At 42.8% G+C, this 20,543-nt stretch overlaps 2 protein-coding genes across 7 annotated transcripts in view; one reads left to right on the top strand and one right to left on the bottom strand.

Annotated features, from left to right (window-relative positions):
- Positions 1-9,154, bottom strand: part of rtn3 (reticulon 3) — a 33,374-nt gene extending 24,220 nt beyond the window's left edge. Inside the window, exons 1-2 of one of the 3 annotated variants that reach the window (XM_065021933.1) lie at positions 8,863-9,154; positions 1,308-1,355 (exon numbers count right to left, since the gene is read on the bottom strand). In XM_065021933.1, coding sequence (XP_064878005.1) covers positions 1,308-1,355; positions 8,863-8,959 — 145 coding nt within the window. In that variant the 5' untranslated portion in view covers positions 8,960-9,154. The remainder of the gene's footprint in view (positions 1-1,307; positions 1,356-8,862) is intronic. The other 2 variants (XM_029667087.2, XM_029667089.2) reach the window with 2 other exon arrangements.
- Positions 9,155-11,683: 2,529 nt separating this feature from the next.
- Positions 11,684-20,540, top strand: men1 (multiple endocrine neoplasia I). Of its 4 annotated transcripts, none has more exons than XM_029667082.2 (10): positions 11,684-11,872; positions 12,490-13,012; positions 15,504-15,721; positions 15,908-16,036; positions 16,224-16,264; positions 16,420-16,534; positions 16,686-16,822; positions 18,325-18,451; positions 18,815-18,988; positions 19,110-20,540. In XM_029667082.2, the coding sequence occupies exons 2-10, from the start codon at positions 12,577-12,579 to the stop codon at positions 19,620-19,622; spliced, it is 1,890 nt and encodes a 629-aa protein (XP_029522942.1). In that variant the 5' UTR covers positions 11,684-11,872; positions 12,490-12,576; the 3' UTR covers positions 19,623-20,540. The 4 variants fall into 4 exon arrangements, with proteins under 4 accessions (XP_029522942.1, XP_029522943.1, XP_029522944.1 ...); XM_029667083.2 differs by having other exon boundaries at positions 11,685-11,872; positions 15,504-15,712; XM_029667084.2 differs by having other exon boundaries at positions 11,685-11,872; positions 16,447-16,534.
- The last annotated feature ends 3 nt before the right edge of the window (positions 20,541-20,543 follow it).

Raw genomic sequence — 20,543 nt, 5'->3', positions numbered from 1 at the left:
ATCCTCCAGTGCCGGTGAAGGGACTGGGAGGTTCTTCGAGATGGGGCATAAGGCCTGGATGAAGGGACTGGGGTGGGAGGCTCTTCGAGATGGGGCATAAGGCCTGGATGAAGGGACTGGGGTGGGAGGCTCTTCGAGATGGGGCGTAAGGCCCGGATGAAGGGACTGGGGTGGGAGGCTCTTCGAGATGGGGCGTAAGGCCCGGATGAAGGGACTGGGGTGGGAGGCTCTTCGAGATGGGGCGTAAGGCCTGGATGAAGGGGCCATCTATCCAAGGACAGCTAGGGCCCCTCTGGGACAACCAACCGGAGACATTTTTAGAGATTTTCCTCATTGTGAACTTGAACTTCTCTCAGCTTTCTTAAAATAAGGTGGCAATCTTGGGATTATCTTGGACCTACAGTGCCGTTGACCTAAATAATGTGACAGAGTGGATTAGGCAGTAAAGACTGGAAATAGATCCACTTGCTGCCATTTTTCTGATAGGGGTAAGAACAGGGAGGGTTCACTCAACTAATTCCAAACATGCACTATTCCTCATCACGGTGCTGCTAGTTTGATATGCCTCCTTGATGCCAATTTACTCCATCAATTTCAACCTATTCCACTGGGAAAGTCAGTGCATTCCATTGGGAATCAATCTACTGGATCACTACACCATCAATAGATGGCTTGATCCAGTACTGTACATCTCAATTAGCTCTGTGGATTAATCAATTCATCACGTGTCAGGCTGTGTGTTTTGCATATATGCTGTATCCAGTATGGTACATAACATGCATGCCTGAAGACATCTTCACTTAAAAAATAGGCTTTAAACCTGAACTCTGTGCAAACTTCCCTTAAATAAAACACGTGATTCTCCCTTGCCATGCACCATGTGCGTCAGTCAGGGGCTTCGGGGTTGGGCCTGTTGCTGCTCGTAATTGAACAGATCTGGCCTCCAGTTGGGGGGGGGGTGAAAATTCCAAGTCAGACACTGTTGAAAGAGGGAGGAGCCTCGCTGCCCTGCTAAATTGCAATTAGTGCAGGCAGCAGGCGGTCAGCAACATAGGAAACAGATGGGATACAGTTACAGGGCTTCTAAGGGTGGGTTCTGTTGAAGATTGCGTAGTGGGGGTGGAATTAAATGTTTCCAGGCCTCTAGTATGAAGTTCTTGGTCTGGACTAGAGTAGGAGAAGGGCACTAGAGAGGAATGAAAGGCATTTCAGCGGCAGCCGAGCAAGAGAGAATGACAGGGAAAAGAGTGTGAAGGTCGTGAAAGGGAGGATAGCAGACGAGCAGCGTAACAGAACCATACACTTGCCTTCAGGAGACTGAATGAGAGATACAGGCGAAGAGGAAAGAAAGGAATCTGAAAAAATTTAAAAAAGGACAGAAGAATGAACATCCTACAGTGGCAGAAAATAAATCCCATCCCCATAACAACCACCCACCATTTTATACATTAACGTCAACTGGATGCCTGGTGGGACTCCCACTAATCCGACCTATCAACTATACAATACTGTATGCTTTACAACGTGGACTGTGTCAGAAGCTACGGTAAAATAACTACTAACATGCAAGCCCCATGCAACTGGTAGTGTCTACCAGTTTACTACCAATAAAACAACTATGATCAACTTAATCCATGCACTTAACATTTCCTATGCAAGCAAAGACAATAACAAATATGACAAACGCAAATACTTCTTCACGACGCACAAATAACGATGCTCCCAACAACGTCACACTACTCATAACATTGTATGGTACTTTCCATGTCATTTTTATGCAATTTGTACATATATTTCTCCTATGGTTTACGATACCCGTTGCCAATCAGACACCCACATTTGCACTCGCTTGATGGTAAGTCATCATGTAACCTAAGTGATCACAAGAACAGTTTTTGTAGAGCAATAGTCCCATCTAACAGCATCACTGAATATCGAAGGAGGAACAAGGTTTTTCCTTTTCCTTCCTGACACAGTTAACAGCTGGGGAACACCAGAGGGAATTTCTTCAGCAGTGAGTGAGATGGGATGGCAACAACGATGTATATAAACCCTGGACTACTGATGCCATGTATTGACCATTGAGAGGCTTTGAAGCCACCAGTCAGCCATATGACACTCCCTAGTAGGAACAGTCCTCCATAGGAATGAAAGGGATTCTACAGTAGTTTAAATGGATTCAAAGGACAAAATGACGGATTTAAGTATTTTTGTTTTAGTGCAGACAGTGACATTAGTAAATCGCTAACGATTGTACATTAAGGAAATCTATGTATTTTCATTTAGCTCACATACTTTTAAATTGTATGCATTAAGGTGTCCTATATTATTAAGTGGGGCAAAAATGAATGTAGACATTAATACATTTTACAGCGGCAGGAGTACCAAGATGGAGGAACAGTGGCTTCAACACAGAGCCACCTATCAGTCATCTAGTGTATGCATGGAGCCACTACAGAAGTTTACATACACCTTGCCCAGTTTCACAATTCCTGACATTTAATCCTAGTAAAAACTCAGTCTTAGGTCAGTTAGGATCAGCAATTTATTTTAAGAATGTGAAATGTCAGAATAGTAGTAGAGAGAATTATTTATTTCAGCTTTTATTTCTTTCATCACATTCCCAGTGGGTCAGAAGTTTACATCCACTCAATTAGTATTTGGTAGCATTGCCTTTAAATTGTTTAACTCGGGTCAAATGTTTTGGGTAGCCTTCCACAAGGGTCCTACAATAAGTTGGGTGAATGTTGGCCCATTCCTCCTGACAGAGCTGGTGTAACTGAGTCAGGTTTGTCGACCTCCTTGCTCACACACACTTTCAGTTCTACCCACAAATGCTTTATAGGTTTGAGGTCAGGGCTTTGTGATGGCCACTCCAATACCTTGGCTTTGTTGTCCTTAAGCCATTTTGCCACAACTTTGGAAGTATGCTTGGGGTCATTGTCCATTTGGAAGACCCATTTGTGACCAAGCTTTAACTTCCTGACTGATGTCTTGCTTAAATATATCCACAGAATTTCTCCTTATGCCGCCATCTATTTTGTGAAGTGCACCAGTCCCTCCTGCAGCAAAGCACCCCCACAACATGATGCTGCCACCAACGTGCTTCACGGTTGGGATTTTGTTCTTCGGCTTGCAAGCCTCCCCTTTTTCCTCCAAACATAACGATGGTCATTACAGCCAAACAGTTCTATTTTTGTTTCATCAGACCAGAGGACATGTCTCCAAAAAGTACAATCTTTATCACCATGTGCAGTTGCAAACCGTAGTCTGGCTTTTTCAATGGCGGTTTTGGAGCAGTGGCTTCTTCCTTGCTGAGCGGCCTCTCAGGTTATGTCAATATAGGACTTGTTTTACTGTGGATATAGATACTTTTGTACCGTTTCCTCCAGCATCTTCACAAGGTCCTTTGCTGTTGCTCTGGGATTGATTTGCACTTTCCGCACCAAAGTATGTTCATCTCTAGGAGACAGAACTCGTCTCCTTCCTGAGCGGTATGACGGCTGCGTGGTCCCATGGTGTTTATACTTGCGTGCTATTGCTTGTACAGATGAACGTGGAACCTTCAGGCATTTGGAAATTGCTCCCAAGGATGAACCAGACTTGTGTAGGTCTACAGTTTTATTTCGGAGGTCTTGGCTGATTTCTTTTGATTTTCCCATGATGTCAAGCAAAGAGGCACTGAGTTTGAAGGTAGGCCTTGAAATACATCCACAAGTACACCTCCAATTGACTCAAATGATGTCAATTAGCTTATCAGAAGCTTCTAAAGCCATGACATAATTTTCTGGAATTTTCCAACCTGTTTAAAGGCACAGTCAACGTAAACTTCCGACTTCAACTGTATAATCTTGTCTTGCCCATTCACCCTCTGAATAGCACACAAACCATTTCTCAAGGCTTAACATTCCTTCTTTAACCCATCTCCCTCCCTTCATCTACACCGATTGAAGTGGATTTAACAAGTGACATCAATAAAGGATCATAGCTTTCACCTGGATTTACCTAGTCTATGTCATGGAAAGAGCAGGTGCTCTTAATGCTTTGTAGACTCAGTATATGCGTATGACATATGGTAAAATGCATGAGCCGGTTAATCAATAAGAGTCATCGTCGCCCCAAAACGAGTCACGTAGGAGACTGGCTGATCAGGTCGACGAGCCCTTGCTATGTAACATTCCTCTTTAAGACTCGCCCAGACTCTTAATCTACCTATGCCACACCTGCAATAAGAAAATGAGTCAACGTTCTGCTTCTTTCGCTGACAATTCCAAATAGCCTGAAACCATTGGTGGTAGCGTGCAAGTACATGAACTATTTCAGATGGAAAACGTATCCTCACAGTGTCCACAAAAACAACCTCTAGAGAGTCACTTATCTAAGAAGATCTATGCAAGAGAACCACTCCCTTTTAGCAGACTCATCTTTGTCAAAAATTTGCATTTTTTTACAGACTTTGACCATTCCTCTAGTTATGGTTGTCTATGACAAGGGTTAAACATGGCTTCATATAGCTCGTGTTTCCAACACTTCCAGCCTTGATACAACATTCTCATGACCGGCAGACATGAGTAGGAAGTGAACCTGCTTTGGTACAATGCCACCCTATTCTCTACTACTAGATGTGGATGTAGGCTCATTTATGGGGGAGTGAGGGCCTAACTTTGCATTCCCAGTCTTACCAGCCATTTCTGTCCCATCCCGAGGAAAGTGAAGTCACTCAAACCCCCAGGGGGGGGCAGTTTGCTGCCTCAGCCCGATTTACTGACCTTAGACTATATAGTCTGCCAGAACAGAGCGCCAGCCAGAGAGGGAGAGAAAATAAGAAGCAGATAGGAGAGGGGGCCAAAAGTACCCCATGTTCTCACAAACTACTGCCATGGTCTTATCTGCAGGCTCCTCATTGCACTGGCCTAGATTCTGGATCATTCCTCAGCCTGTATCCATTTCACTGCATCTTAACAGTCAAGCTAAAACTAGCCGAATGTTAATTCACACTCTGCAAAATGCAGCATTTCAAATGATATCATCTCTAGTCTAAAGTAATCCTTAGTGACTACTGTATATTTAGTGTAGCTTTAACTAGCACACATCTTTCAAACTAAAAACATTATCTTCTTGCCGTTTGCTGACCTCAACCGTCATTCTAACTGAAAACGGGTGGAAATCCCGATCAAAATGCCCATAGCCTATGAAACAGAGAGCACCGGATTTAGCGCTGATAACACAGTAAAATTACAATATTGCGGAGTTTGAATAATGCATCTCTAGTCCAGTAGTTGCTTTGGTTTTTTCAGGCAATATTTTAACTTCCTATTAAAACAGATGCAGGAAGAAAATAGCACTGATTCAAACACTGACAACTTGAACAGCATTTCGGAGATATTCAGAAATCATTGTAACAAATTCTCCTGTACAGTCCAACAAAATGGTAGACCCATGGACATTCTGCCACCTTAGATAAATGGTTCCATTGACGGAGCTTTGCACAATCACCTCGGAGAAGCGGCATCGAAAAGAACAGGGGGTGCTTTTCATGAACTAAATAACCCTGACAATCAACTGGCTCAATGCACTTTTAGATGCGAGACCTCTTAGGTTGATCTCTATGGTCACTTCCTTAGTGTTGTCACTCAAGTGTGTTGAGAATGAAGTAGGCATAAAAGAGACTGGCCAACACCGGCCTCAGATGGCAAATAGGCCAAGTGTGCAAAGCGGTCATCAAGGCAAAGGATGGCTACTTTAAAGAATCTCAAATATATTGATTAGTTTAACACTTTGGTCACTACATGATTCCATGTGCTATTTAATAGTCTTGATGTCTTCACTATTATTCTACAAAGTAGAAAATAGTGAAAATAAAGAAAAACCCTGGAATGAGTAGGTGTCCAAACGTTTGACTGGTACTGTAAGTCCATTTGGTTTCCTCCAGACTGGGTGCTACATTAACTTGGCCACGGGACATTGATACTGTACGACAGTAGTGCCAAGGGTCCAACGAGGACTTGTGTCATCATTAAATCATACAGCCGAGTTAAGGGGGGGGAATAAATAGTCAGACAAGGAACTGCATCTGGTCTGTGTGACCAAGGACAAATGAAAGAATGGTAGACAGACAACTGACAATGTAGCACGGACTTCAGAGAAATGCAAAGGCAATCCCAATATCTTGGAGATTCGTTTTTTTTTTTAAACATTAAATTTACACTTTTAAAAAAAACACTGAAAAAGTTATCACTGGCCTAGCATGTCGAACACACCGACAGAGTCATTGCGCAAAATAGTACGCAGCCTCATCTGAATATGTATATAACTAAAGTTCAACATTCACCTTCTGCTACCATTTATGTCAAGCCGACTACGCATATAGTCTGATGCATACGTTTGAGACGTCCAACATGTGCACCACACCAAACGCACTGCAACGCAATGCTGCAAGGCAAACACAGCCTTTGATTGGAAATGAAAGTAATCCTGGTGTACCAAAATGCAACGACGCGGTCGGTTTGATCTAAGCGTAAATATTACTCACCTTTGAAAAATGTACAAGTTCGTAAAATGCCTTTGTGACACACCCTCTTGAGGCAATATAACTGGTATTCAGCCTTGAACAGATTACAAAAGCATTCCCCGTTGGCAAAATGAGCTGGGTCCCTTTTTTAGCATGCCTTTGAAATGATATACAGTACAAACTACATTTAAAAGGGTTAGTTGTTAACATAAGGTAAAGTAAGCCTGTAACACACAACCTGTAGGTCAACCAATAAGGTAATGATTTTCTATTTAAGAGCAGTTTGTACATTGATCATCTGATTAGGCTACTTTAGCATAACATTTTTTTTATTTAATTTTTTTAAAAAAATTAAATACAATATACATGCAGTGAAGCCGCTCAACAACTACGTCATATTGGTCATCGAACAGCCTCCCATCCAGAGCGACACAGAAGCAACCAGAGTCAATGCTCTGCTCAAGACCCTCCCCCCAACAGTTCCCAAAGAGCTGCCCCTCAACCATCCAAGACCTCCCCCACAGTCCCCCCGAAGAAAAAATAATTCCATTCCCCACCCAATGCACCAACAAATTGAACAAAAGAGAAACAGATTAAAGACAATGGAAAACAATGACAAAAACCATAACAGCAAGGCCAACTGAATATGTTGAGTGCATGTATGGCAGTGTAACATTTATTTTACTATCAGTACCCCATAAGTATTTGCCAATATTGCATAATATACAGGAAGTTATAGCCTAATACACAAATGTACTCCCAACAGAGGCTTGTTTCAAGTTTAATTAGTGAGACATGGTTTGCTGAATAGATGGATTAAACTATTTGAAATGCCCTTCCCTAATGGACAATAAACTGTCAGTTTGAAGACAACAGTGTCCTTTCCTCCCCCCAATCATTTAGCTTACAGGACACATGCAGCCAATGATAAAATAGAAACAAAAAACAAACCATAGAATCAATGCATCATAGCAAACAAATTTAGAGGGATTGGACTTTGAAGCACTAATATTCTTGCATGGCTTTGTTGACCAATGTGGAGGTGATTTGGCAACAGAAAAAAACAACAGCAGGCCTTTAAGAGGTCCTCCCTTAAATTTGCAGTTGCCCAATAACAATCAACAATGTATATAAACCCTGGATTGTTGATGCCATCCATGTATTGATGTGAGGCAGGTAGTCTCGTGGTTAGAGTGTTGGACCTCGAGCTGACAAAGTACAAATCTGGCATCCTGCCCCTGAACAAGGCAGTTAACCCACTGTTCCTAGGCCATCATGGAAAATAAGAATTTGTTATTAACTGACTTGCCTAGTTAAATAGGGTAAAACATTTCATTGAGAAGCTTTGAAACCACTAGTAGGCAATATGGGAACTCCCCAGTAGGACTGGAATTCTACAGTATTTCATTTACATGTTTCAAGGACAAAATTACATGCATTTGTGTATGTTTTTATTGTAGTCAAGACATTAAATCTCTAAAAACATATACTTTTAAGGGGAAAAAAATTGTTAACCTCACAACTGAAAAAGTATGCAGTATGGTGTCTAATATAATAAATGTGGCAAAAACGAATGTAGAAATTAATACATTAATTTATATAGCTAATCTTTTTTTTTTCTTTTTTTTTTAACAATGGGGGAGTGCCAAGATAGAGGAACAGTGACTTCAAAACAGCGCCCCCTGTCAGTCAACTAGTGTATATACAAATCATTGGTAACAATGAATCTGCAGTGCAGATCACAGTCCCTGCAACATGTAGCCATTTCACCGTGGCCCAAATAGAGAATAAAATGTGGCATTGCGTTCGGTTTCCTTGTCTTGTTAATAAAACATTCGGGATTGCAGAGGTTGAAAGAACTTCGGCAAAGCAAGTAGACTAGTTTGGTGTTCCATCAAATCGTGGTGCGCGTTTCTCGAACCAACGACGGGTAAGGTGGTAACCGTGTTCTAAAACAATTTCTCGTCAGTGGAGTATCGTTCGATCCCATAGAGGGCGGTGGGTGTTTGTTGGTCAAGTAGGACGTCTAATATTAGGATATTTAGCACCCTTTGACGCCCACAATAATGCAAAATAATCAGTTTACAAGGTATGGACTACTTGTTCAACAACTTGACTATGTCAAGTGCTTACAGAGACAAGGACAATATACTGGTTAACCTTCCCAACGAACAAATAAGTGTAGAGCTAAGCATTTTAAATTTACCTGCCTTTCACGGTCCTAAAACATTGTTTTTTGACGGTCTTACATTAGAGCAACGGGCTACTTTATTTCAAAGCACCTGTGTTACTTAACGTTTAAACAGCATTTCTATGTTGACTATTGCAACATAGAATGACATCCGTCTTACCCGACATTTTTGAGTCTTTGGCCGCAACAGAGTTCTGTCCATCGGCAAGCCCCTGCGACGATGATATCTGGGCGGACTGGGTCATTGAATCTGCCATTTTCCTGTAATTTCACAATATTCTGCACAGTAACGGTGAGAATAAATGTTGAAATTGCTGTCCTTAAAATAACCTTTTCTTCCGACTTTCCTCCTATTCCCAAAGAGCTGGGTGCAAGTGTCACCGAGCCTGTGCACCTTCACGCGCACGTACTGAAGCGCTGTGAGTGTACAGGACCGAAAGAGCGAAACAAGGCGGACATTTGACGTTAGCTCATTTAAAGGGCTATACCCAACATTTTCCCATTGTGTTTATAAATGTATAGCCTGTTTTTGGCAAAATACCTACATTTTATTATGCAAACATGACCCTATGTTTTCTAATTTTAGAATGTAAATTGGCCTTAGAGTGCTTAGCCTATAAAACAAAAAGCAAAGCCCAGTGTAGGCCTATTCACATAGATGGGCAGTATTTCTGTTACATGTATTGGAAATATATGTACAGAACAAAAATGTAAAGCAAAATGGAATAATTTCATCGATTTTTTTACTGTTACAGTTCATATGAGGAAATCAGTCAATTGAAATAAATTCATTAGGCCCTAATCTATGGATTTCACATGACTGGGAATACAGATATGCATCTATTGGTCACAGATACCTTAAAACAAAATGGGCCTCACAATGGGCCCAATGGATCTCATCACAGTATTTTTGTGCATTCAAATTGACATCGATAAAATGCAATTGGTGCGGCAGGTAGCCTATTGGTTAGAGCAGGTAGCCTAGTGGTTAGAGCAGGTAGCCTAGTGGTTAGCGCAGGTAGCCTAGTGGTTAGAGCAGGTAGCCTAGTGGTTAGAGCAGGTAGCCTAGTGGTTAGCGCAGGTAGCCTAGTGGTTAGAGCAGGTAGCCTAGTGGTTAGAGCAGGTAGCCTAGTGGTTAGAGCAGGTAGCCTAGTGGTTAGCGCAGGTAGCCTAGTGGTTAGCGCATTGGACTCGTAACCAGAAGGTTGGAAGATCTTGTTTCCGAGGCAGTTAACCCACAGTTCCTAGGCCGTCATTGAAAATAAGAATTTGTTTATAACTGACTTGCCTAGTTAAATAAAGGTCAAATAAATGGTGTTCGTTGTCTGTAGCTTATGCCTACCCATACCATAACCCCACCGCCACCATGGGGCACTCTGTTCACAACGTTGACCTCAGCAAAACGCGTGCCCACACGACGCCATACACGTGGTCTGCGGTTCTGAGGCCGGTTGGACATACTGCACATTTTGTAAAACTGCCTTTGAGGCAGCTTATGGTAGAGAAATGAACATTACATTCTCTGGCAACAGCTCCAGTGGACATTTCTGCAGTCAGCATGCCAATTGCACGCTCCCTAAACGATTTAGACTTCTGTGCACAAAATTTGAAAGGAATAAGCTTTTTGTGCTTATGAAACATTTATTTTATTTCAGCTCATGAAACATGGGACCAACATTTTCCATGTTGCGTTTATATTTTTGTTTGGTGTAGTTCAATTGCGTCTGAGTATTTTGTAATGTGTATTACACTGGGCAGAACTACACTCCAATGCATTTTTTTAACAAGATACTTTCAAGAGCTGTAATTTGTATTTTCCAAATACAAAATACTATATATATTATTCTTAATTATAGCGGTTCATTATTTTGTGGTCCCCTTTCACCCTGCATTGATATCAGAAGTCTGATTGCACTATGGTGTGATAACAGCATCTGCTAAGTAAATTAATAATAAATCTGTATGAAAAAATAGACAATCGCAAAGCATGCTAAGTATTATGCTAATGAGCTCCACCCAAATCAAGGTTTTGTCTGGAAGGGCTATGGCTTTTGTCAAAATTGACTTTTGTAGCAGGTTAGGATAATTAGGTAAAGCTGTATTCCATCTAGACATGCCCCCTGAAACAAGGCCAATAATAATACCCAGTGTGCTTTGCAGTTCATTTTGGTATGTTCATTTCCACACATACATTTAGGTCATTCAGCAGAAACTAGTTTCCAGAGTGACTCAAGTCAGTGCATTCAACTAAGGTAGATAAAACAACACATATCACAGTCACAGCAAGTAAATGTAATGTTTCTGTAACTGTTACTGAGAATGTTGTTTATGTTTGGGCTTGCTACTTGCAAATGTAAAACTGTATTTCAATTAAATACATTTCAAAATACAAGTATTCTGTGATTTATTTTGATGCCTTGATCTTTATGGTATTTTGTCATTTTATTTAATCCTTTTTGCCCATCCCTGCCTATGCAATATCACATTTCTGTATAAAACATTGCGTTAACCTTAACCTAGTTGTCTGGGGAACTACTAGGCGACATTATATAAGATGATCAGACTAGGTTCTAAATGAGCTTGCCCATGAGCATGTATGAAGTCTTTTTGTGTTTGCCAACCATTTAAGGCCCTATAATTAAAGCCTATTTTTATTTAATGCTGTGTCTCACGGATGCCTGAATGTGATTTTAAAATGTGATTAAAAAATGACTTGCCTACAGAAAAACGTTAATGCGTTCATTTGAAAAAAAAATGTGGGGGTGTGCCCGCCTCTTTTCATGATGTAATGTTTATCACGAGACTTGCCATCAATGTTTCAATAAACGCGTTATAATGTTGTCTTCTCCGGTGATCTTATTTAGAACGTTTTGGCAACAATGGTGTAAAGTTGAACTACATTTCCATACATGCATCTGTCCAGTCAATAAAGGAAGGACAAAAGGGGTCTCGTTCAAACACGTTTAAACTGAGCGCCGGGTGCGCAGCTTAGTAGAGCTGCAAATACTTTGAACTGTCTAATCTTCGATTAAGCACCACTGCATTGTTGGTAGCAATTTGAAGGCGCGCCAAAGTTCTGACACATTTGAACAGACCGAATACAGTCATAGAACTGCGCGGCAAAAGCAAGGCACAAACAAAAACATGTGGATGTAGCATTGAACTAACGGGTGCGTATTAGCTTTCTTTGGAAATATTAATAAGCTTAGGAGCGGGCTATGAGTTCGGGAAGGTTTGTAAATCGATTGGAATACAAATAATAGTTGTATTTTCATCTAGTTGTGCATGTTTTGCTATTATACCTGCTAGCATAGCTGGCTAGCTTTGGCATATTACATAGCCTATTTGCATATTGTTGCTAACTGCACCTGCCTGTCAATCAAATTCCTCAACCTTCGTGTTTGGTCTTGACCAAAAATTAATCTTAATAGTTTATTGTTAATTTTATGATCTTGTGTGGGGTGGTGAAATGTTATCTAACCATTTAAACTATCATGCTATTATCTGTGTTTGATATTATTTTACAACATTGTTATTAGCGAGTTAGCCCAGTTTGTATCAGATATCAAGATTTGTACCCAGTATTAGTTTAACTTTTTTTTATTTTTTACCTATTTTGCGTAATGAATGGATATTTGTGCCACGCCCACTTATGCTGGTCAGTCTACCGTTTTTTTTGCACAAAGTGAAAGAAGCCATACAAAGGCCTTTGAGTGTTAGGGGAAAATACAGTATAACTGATTTCAATGTGTGTGCTGGTACTGATTTACACTTTGCTCTCATCCAGCCCCTATGACATCACTGCAGCTGAGAGTGGAGAAGACACACCGGCCTAGTGAGTGACTGCGAGCTGTGAAGGAGGAGAGGGTTCGACATGGGACTACACTCAGCCCAGAAGAAACACTTTCCCCTAAAGGGGATCGATGGTGTGGTTGCGTTGTTCGATGCGGAGCTCCGTAAACCCGAACCGGACCTGGCCCTTCTCTCATTGGTCCTGGGCTTCGTTGAACACTTCCTGGCCGTGAACCGGGTCATACCAATAAATGTCCCGGGGGTGCGCTTCGAGCCACTGGAGCCCGACTGTCCAAACTCCTGCTTCCCTACAGTGGAGTTAGGGATGCTGTCGGCCCTACGTGAGCGTTTTACTGCCCAAATCCGGGGAGCAGTGGACCTGTCTCAGTACCGCAGGCCTGCTGGTGGATCCAGCAGGGAACTGGTGAAGAAGGTGTCTGACGTCATCTGGAACAGCCTGAGCCGCTCCTACTTTAAGGACCGCGCCCACATCCAATCCCTCTTCAGTCTCATCACAGGTAGGATTTGGGGTACATGGCTGATCAAATCATATATCTTATTCTATCATTTTAAAAGGCTAATTGATCATTAGAAAAACTTATGAGGACTTGTGAGGCATCTGTTTCTCAAACTAGACACACTAATGTACTTGTCCTCTTGCTCAGTTGTGCACCGGGGCCTCCCACTCCTCTTTCTATTCTGGTTAGAGGCAGTTTGCGCTGTACTGTGAAGGGACAACACAGCGTTGTATGAGATCTTCAGCTTCTTGGAAATTCCTCACATGGAATTGCCTTCATTTCTCAGAACAAGAATAGACTGACGAGTTTAAGAAGAAAGTTCTTTGTTTCTGGCCATTTTGATCCTGTAATCGAACCCACAAATGCTGATGCTCCAGATACTCAATTTGTCTAAGGCCAGTTGTATTGCTTCTTTAATCAGAACAACAGTTAATCTGTGCTAACATAATTGCAATAAGGTTTTCTAATAATCAATTAGCCTTTTAAAATGATACAATTGGAATAGCTAACACAACGTGCCATTGGAACACAGGAGTGATGGTTGCTGATAATAGGCATCTGTACGCCTATGTAGATATTCCATAAAAAAATCCAGCTACAATAGTAATTTACCACATTAACAATATCTACACTGTATTTCTGATCAATTTGATGTTATTTTAATGGACAAAAAATGTGCTTTACTTTCAATAACAAGGACTTTTCCAAGTGACCCCCAACTTTGTGTGTGTGTGTGTGTGGGACAGATAGTATCAGTCAAACGTTTGGACACCTACTCATTCAAGGTTTTTTCTTTAGTTCCCAAAAAACTATTAAACAAATCAAAATATATTTGAGATTCTTTAAAGTAGCCATTCTCTCAACAAGCTTCACCTGGAATGCTGTTGGAATGCTTTTCCAACCGTCTTGAATGAGTTCCCACATATGCTGAGCACTTGTTGGCTGCTTTTCCTTCACTCTGCGGTCCAACTCATCCCAAACCATCTCAATTGGGTTGGGTGATGATGGAGGCCAGGTCATATGATGCAGCACTCCATCATTCTCCTTGGTCAAATATCCCTTACACAGCCTGTAGGTGTGTTGGGTCATTGTCCTGTTGAATAACAGATAGTCCCACTAAGCGCAAACCAGATGGGATGGCGTATCGTTGCAGAATGCTGTGGTAGCCCTGCTGGTTAAGTGTGCCTTGAATTCTAAATAAATAACTGAGTGTCACCAGCATAGCACCATCACACCTCCTCTATGCTTCACGGTGGGAACCACACATGCGGAGATCATCCGTTCGCCTACTCTGCGTCTCACAAAGACACGGCGGTTGGAACCAAACATCTCAAATTTGGACTGATCAGACCAACTGACCGATTTCCACCGGTCTAATGTCCATTGCTCGTGTATCTTGGCCCAAGCAACTCTCTTCTTATTCTTGGTGTCCTTTAGCAGTGGTTTCTTTGCAGCAATTCAACCATGAAGGCCTGATTCACGCAGTCTCCTCTGAACAGTTGATGTTGAGATGTGTCTGTTACTTGAACTCTGACACATTTATTTGGGCTGCAATTTCTGAGGCTGGTAACTCTAATGAACTTATCCTCTGCAGCAGAGGTCATTCTGGGTCTTCTTTTCCTGTGGCGGTCCTCATGAGAGCCAGTTTCATCATAGCGCTTTGTTTTTTGCGACTGCACTTGAAGAAACTTTCAAAGTTCTTGAAATGTTCCAGATTGACTGACCTTCATGTCTTAAAGTAAGGATGGACTGTCATTTCTCTTTGCTTATTTGAGGTGTTCTTGCCATAATATGGACTTGGTCTTTTACCAAACAGGGCTATCTTCTGTATATCATCCCTACCTTGTCACAACACAACTGATTGACTAAAACGTATTAAGAAGGAAATCATTTTTGCTAATTAACTTTTAACAAGGCACACTTTTTCTTTTGAAATGCATTCCAGGTGACTACCTCATGAAACTGGTTGAGAGAATGCCAAGCGTGTGCAAAGCTGTCATCAAGGCAAAGGGTGGCTACTTTGAAGAATCTCAAATATAAAATATATTTTGATTCGTTTAACACCTTTTGGGGTACTACCTGATTCCATATGTGTTATTTCATAGTCTTGATGTCTTCACTATTATTCTGCAATGTAGAAAATAGTCAAATAAAGAAACCCTGGAATGAGTAAGTCTGTCCAAACATTTGACTGGTAGTGTGTTCATTTTTTAAAATGTATTATTTATTTATTGTGAGTGGGTCCGCCTGGGGTATGTTTGGGATAGGTGGGGATGGGACGGTGTGTAAGTGGGGGGGGAATACAAAATAACCAGAAAAGGTAATGGTATTTTTTGTGTGTGATTGTATTGCCCTTGTGACCCAATAAAAACCATTGTTCACAAACAGGAAAGCATGTTGTATAGTTTGATTAAAATACAAGGTTGTTTTGTCTGAAGGAGGCTAAAGCTGTTACTAACTCAATCCTATTGCTTTTCTTTATTTTGAACAGGCACAAAGCTGGACAGCTCGGGGGTGGCATTTGCAGTGGTGGCAGCGTGCCAGGTTCTGGGGCTGCGGGACGTTCACCTCGCCCTGTCCGAGGACCATGCCTGGGTCATCTTTGGCAAGAACGGAGAGGAGACCGCTGAGGTCACCTGGCACGGCAAGGGCAACGAGGACCGGAGGGGGCAGACAGTTGCCGCCGGTGTCGGCGAGAGGGTAAGTAAGGTACAGAGATACTTCCACCCCTTGCAATAACATTACATTATAATAACATGCACTCACACACCTTTTTTAATATAGCTACTTATCAACTACATAGAACTGCTGTTCTACACACACACACTCACCTTGAACTTGTAAACACAGTACAACACCTCTCAACCTTAACCCCCATCTCCCCCTGTCCTCCAGAGCTGGCTGTACCTGAAGGGCTCCTATATGAAGTGTAACAGGAACATGGAGGTGGCCTTCATGGTGTGTGCCATCAACCCTTCACTGGACCTGCACACTGACAGCTCTGAGATGCTACAGCTTCAACAGGTGTGACCACCATCAGCACATTGGGGATGATAAGTGTGATATAATTAATATTGTATGGGGAGAGTTTCACCTAAAACACACCTGTTGGCATCATCGAAGACATCAAGCTGGCTGGAACAGTAGTTTATATTTACCTCATAAATGCTTCTCTGTGTTGTCCTCGGTCTCTGATCTTTTTCCTACACAGAGGCTTCTATGGCTGCTCTATGAGCGAGGAGACCTGGAAAGGTGATTTTTAAAAAAAAATTTTTTTTATCTCAAACGCTTGTTGAAAATACTAAATTAGTTTTGAAGTGTTGTGGTGAAAATGCTTATTGGTTTACATCCAAATTAATTATTTTCTGTGGTAAGCATGTTTTATTGTTCTGTCATTTCAACCCAAGTGGCTCTTTGCCGTTGCTGTGCCACAGATACCCCATGGCCATGGGCACCCTGGCTGACCTGGAGGACCAGGAGCCCCTCCCTGGCAAAGGGAACCCCTACACCATCCACCTTCAAGTGAGTGTGTGGATCTGTACACCAACATTGAAGCGGTGACATTTTGATTTGAAACGTCATCTTAACAAAATCATCCTTGAGATATTTAATCGGCTCATTTTGAGGAGTTATTCATACCTTGCAAGTATGTGTGTTTTTATTTTTTTTCCAGGCTGTGAACTCTGCTAAGAAGTACTACAACAACGAACACATCTACCCTTTCATGTACTTGGCTGGCTACCACTACAGACACAGGGAGGTCCGGGAGGCACTGGGGGCCTGGGCCGAGGCTGCACAGGTCATGCAGGAGTAAGTTACTGGAGCAACAAGCTTAGCTACCTTCTGTATGCTCCTTACACTGCTGCTCTGTGTCAACTATCTGTGTTTTATGGTAAAAAGGTATCACCTTTGGCATCATTCATTTAAGTGTCCCTTAACTTCCCTAATGTAATGCCTTATTGATTGTTTATGTAATGAAAAGGGCTATAAAAGTCCAATTTCACCTCCCGAGTGGCACAGCGTTCTAAGGCACTAGATGCTTCACCACAGACCCGGGTTGGATCCTGGGCTGTATCACAACCGGCCGTGACAGGGCGGTGCGCAATTTACCCAGCATTGTTCAGGTACGATGAGGGTTTGGCTGGGGGGGGGTTGGCTTTACTTGGCTCATCGCGCTCTAGCGACTCTTTGTGGTGGGCTGGGTGCCTGCAGGCTGACCTCTGTCATCAGGTGAACGGTGTTAACTCCTATACATTGCTGCGGCTGGCTTCTGGGTTAAGCGAGCAGTGTTAAGAAGCTCGGTTTGGCGGGGCATGTTTTTTGAGGACGTATGACTCGACCTTTGCCTCTCGAGCTCGTTGGAGCGATGAGACGATTGAAATTGGATAGAAAAGGGGGGTAAAATACAACAACAACGAAGTTTACATAAATTACGAAGTTTACATATTAATTATTAGTATTGAAACCATGGATACTGAGGCAAACCCTGTTGACCATCTTTTGCTGAGGTTAGCTAAAGAACAATTTACACCAGTTACTGTTTCACCTTTCTGACAGTAGGGGGCAGCAGATGTCTCTCAGAAACGTTAGGCTCTTAATTACAGTGTTTTGTAGACTTAAATCTGGAACAAGTTGTCTGACCATGTCCTTTCAGGCTAGCTTATGGTTTTGTATGGCACTATACTCATTATATTGCATGCATATCTTCAAGGGGCATAATTCTGTCTGACTAACAGGGTGTGTGTTGCCTAAATACGATGTTCTCAGGACAAGCAATCGCAGGGAGCTTTCCTCCAGGTTTGGCTCTGATCCTCGTGGGGCAGTAAACCTGCACTTTACTCCTATTTAAACACTGTTCATCGGCCTGCAGGGGCTAAAAATACTAACCGATCCGATCACAGGGAACAGCCGACGGGGCCGATTTCCTCCTGTTTCTCTGTTGGTCTCTTTCTGTCTCTGGGATGTGTGCACCAGAAAGGCAAGTCTGTACATTCCCTCTCTTCTCGACTTCCCTTTACCTCTCTGCCTTTCCTGTTTCACACATTGTTCTTCATTCTCGGCTCCCTCGGCTTGCTGTCACGACAACAAGGATCATGGCGTGTGATCTACCAACATAAATAACATGCCGTTTGAGTATTTTCTGTCATGTTTTTGGGTTCTTGAAAACAAAGAAGGGATACAAGTGTTCACACATTTTAATATCCCTTTTACTGCATACGTGGAAAATAAATAACCTAATTGAATGAATGAAAGGTCATCATGAACTGACCTCATGTGCTTTATAACAATCTACGATGATCTCACTCCCCCAGCTACAACTACTTCCGCGAGGATGAAGAGATCTACAAGGAATTTTTCGACATCGCCAACGACGTCATCCCCACCCTGCTGAAGGAGACTGCTGCAGCTGCCGAGAGCGGAGGGGAGGGAGGAGAAAAGGTACAATTCCATTCGTCGTTACATCATTAAGAACCGAATAAACATTTTTCCACTTCTCATTTTAATCTCATGTCCCAGAATGATGCATTAATGATATCTCATATGACAGCTGCCTTTCATTGATGTATTGAATGGACCCCATTCATCTAACTTCACTCTTCTATCTATTATCTACTCATTTCCTTACTATGTTCCATTAATTTCTCTTCCCTCTCTCGCGCCCCTCTCTTCCCTCTCTCTCGCCCCTCTCTCTCGCCCCCCTCTCTCTCGCCCCCCTCTCTTCCCTCTCTCTCGCCCCCCTCTCTTCCCTCTCTCTCGCCCCCCTCTCTTCCCTCTCTCTCGCCCCTTCTCTCTCCACCTCAGGACCAGCCCATACAGGCCGCCGCCCTCTCGGCCCTCCAGGACCCCGAATGCTTTGCCCACCTGTTGCGGTTTTATGACGGTATCTGTAAGTGGGAGGAGGGAAGCCCCACCCCCGTCCTCCACGTGGGCTGGGCCACCTACCTGGTCCAGTCCCTCAGTCGTTTTGACGCACAGGTAATCACACCACCACAAGACTGGACTATCCCTTTAAAGGCATCCCTAGTCACTTTATAACCTATTTAACCCAACTAGATGTTTTCACAAACCACCCTTTTAAACACTATTAACTCCACAGATTCGTCAGAAAGTGTCTATCATCACCAAAGAGCCGGAGCCCCAGGACGACGACGACCAATCCAGCGAGGACCCCCGCGAGGGGCGAAGACGTGGGCCGAGACGTGAGTCCAAACTGGAAGACCAAGCTTCCCCTCCTACACAATCCACCCCCACCACCCCTGTCCCACCACCAACCCAGCCCGCCCAGGCCAAGAAAGTAGGTGGGGAGGGTGGGACGCGGCGTCGCTCCTCAGGACTCCGCGGTGGAGACCCAGAAGGCAAGGCCAAGTCCCCCAGCCCGGTGCCCTCTCCTGCCCAACAGCTGCCTTCCCCCAGCATGGGTCCCCTGGTGGCCTTCCAGAGCAAGAAGATGAAAGGCATGAAGGAGCTGCTGTCGGCAGCCAAGATCAACTCCAGTGCCATCAAGCTCCAGCTCACCGCCCAGTCACAGGTTCAAATGAAGAGGCAGAAGAGCACGCAGTCGGGAGACTACACCATGTCGTTCATGAAGCGCCAGCGCAAATCTCTGTAGAAGGAGAACTCTGGCTGTAGAACTTTCTCCAGCCTGGTTCCCATGTCTGGTTGTGTTGTATAGCCAACTCCCATGGTCCTTGTCATAGGAGTGTCTATACAGCACAAACAGATCTGGAACCAGGCTAGAGTTTCCATTGGGAGAAAAACAAAGGGAGACTGACTGTAGGACCGACTGAGAGGCAATACACACAACTGATGCATCAGCGATGAGATTTTTATTTTTAAGGTTATTTTAGCAATCATATCATAAGTCCTGTTAAGGTCATAAGAGGGTCGGTAAGGACATGACACACGTGTCCATGTGGAGGAAGTCTCTTTAATCAAGTTTGAACAGATTTGTCAACCAAGTCATTCTTTTTAATCTTGTGATTCAATAATGATTGTGTATCATAGGCCGTTTAAAACATTCAATTGCTGTCACTTTGTGTGGATCTAATGGGCAGTAGTGCACATCAACTCTGAGTACTCACTGATTTATGTGTAGAAGCTCTGTAAAGCCAAAGTAATGGTGAAAACACCCTGTCCCAGAACCTGTTTTGGAATGGGGGAATTGCTCTGTTAGAAAGCAGTCTGAATTCCATTCTATATTTTCTGCCCTTGAATCTTAATTTTCATCTTTTTGATTGAAATCCCTGGAAGTGATTGGGACTATTACTGTGTAACAATGTCCAGCTCTGTTACGTTGGCTCTTTATATGCTAGCTATTTGTTGCCTTATACTTTGCCTTTTTTTTCTAATGTAGGTGGCCTTCAGTTGAGACTAGCCAGAGCTGCAATAGGCAATAGAAAGTGACCAGAAAGACCACACACTGTTTAAATGGGATTGCTGTAGGTGTCCCTGGTAGCTACATTCAGTAGTATTTTGCTTGATAACTTGTTTGTTTTTTATCTGCAGATAATAAAATAAGTTAAAATGATAC

The sequence above is a fragment of the Oncorhynchus nerka genome, linkage group LG8, assembly GCF_034236695.1.
Source record: "Oncorhynchus nerka isolate Pitt River linkage group LG8, Oner_Uvic_2.0, whole genome shotgun sequence".
Taxonomy (NCBI): domain Eukaryota; kingdom Metazoa; phylum Chordata; class Actinopteri; order Salmoniformes; family Salmonidae; genus Oncorhynchus; species Oncorhynchus nerka.
This window is presented reverse-complemented; position numbering and strand designations above follow the sequence as displayed.

Bases quoted from the DNA above. Each gene is read 5' to 3' on its own strand.
- men1 (XM_029667082.2), top strand. From the start codon at position 12,577: ATGGGACTACACTCAGCCCAGAAGAAACACTTTCCCCTAAAGGGGATC. The intron at 15,722-15,907 runs GTACAGAGATAC...CCTGTCCTCCAG, and splicing joins TCGGCGAGAGGGTAAGTAAG to AGCTGGCTGTACCTGAAGGG. The intron at 18,452-18,814 runs GTACAATTCCAT...TCTCCACCTCAG, and splicing joins GAGGGGAGGGAGGAGAAAAG to GACCAGCCCATACAGGCCGC.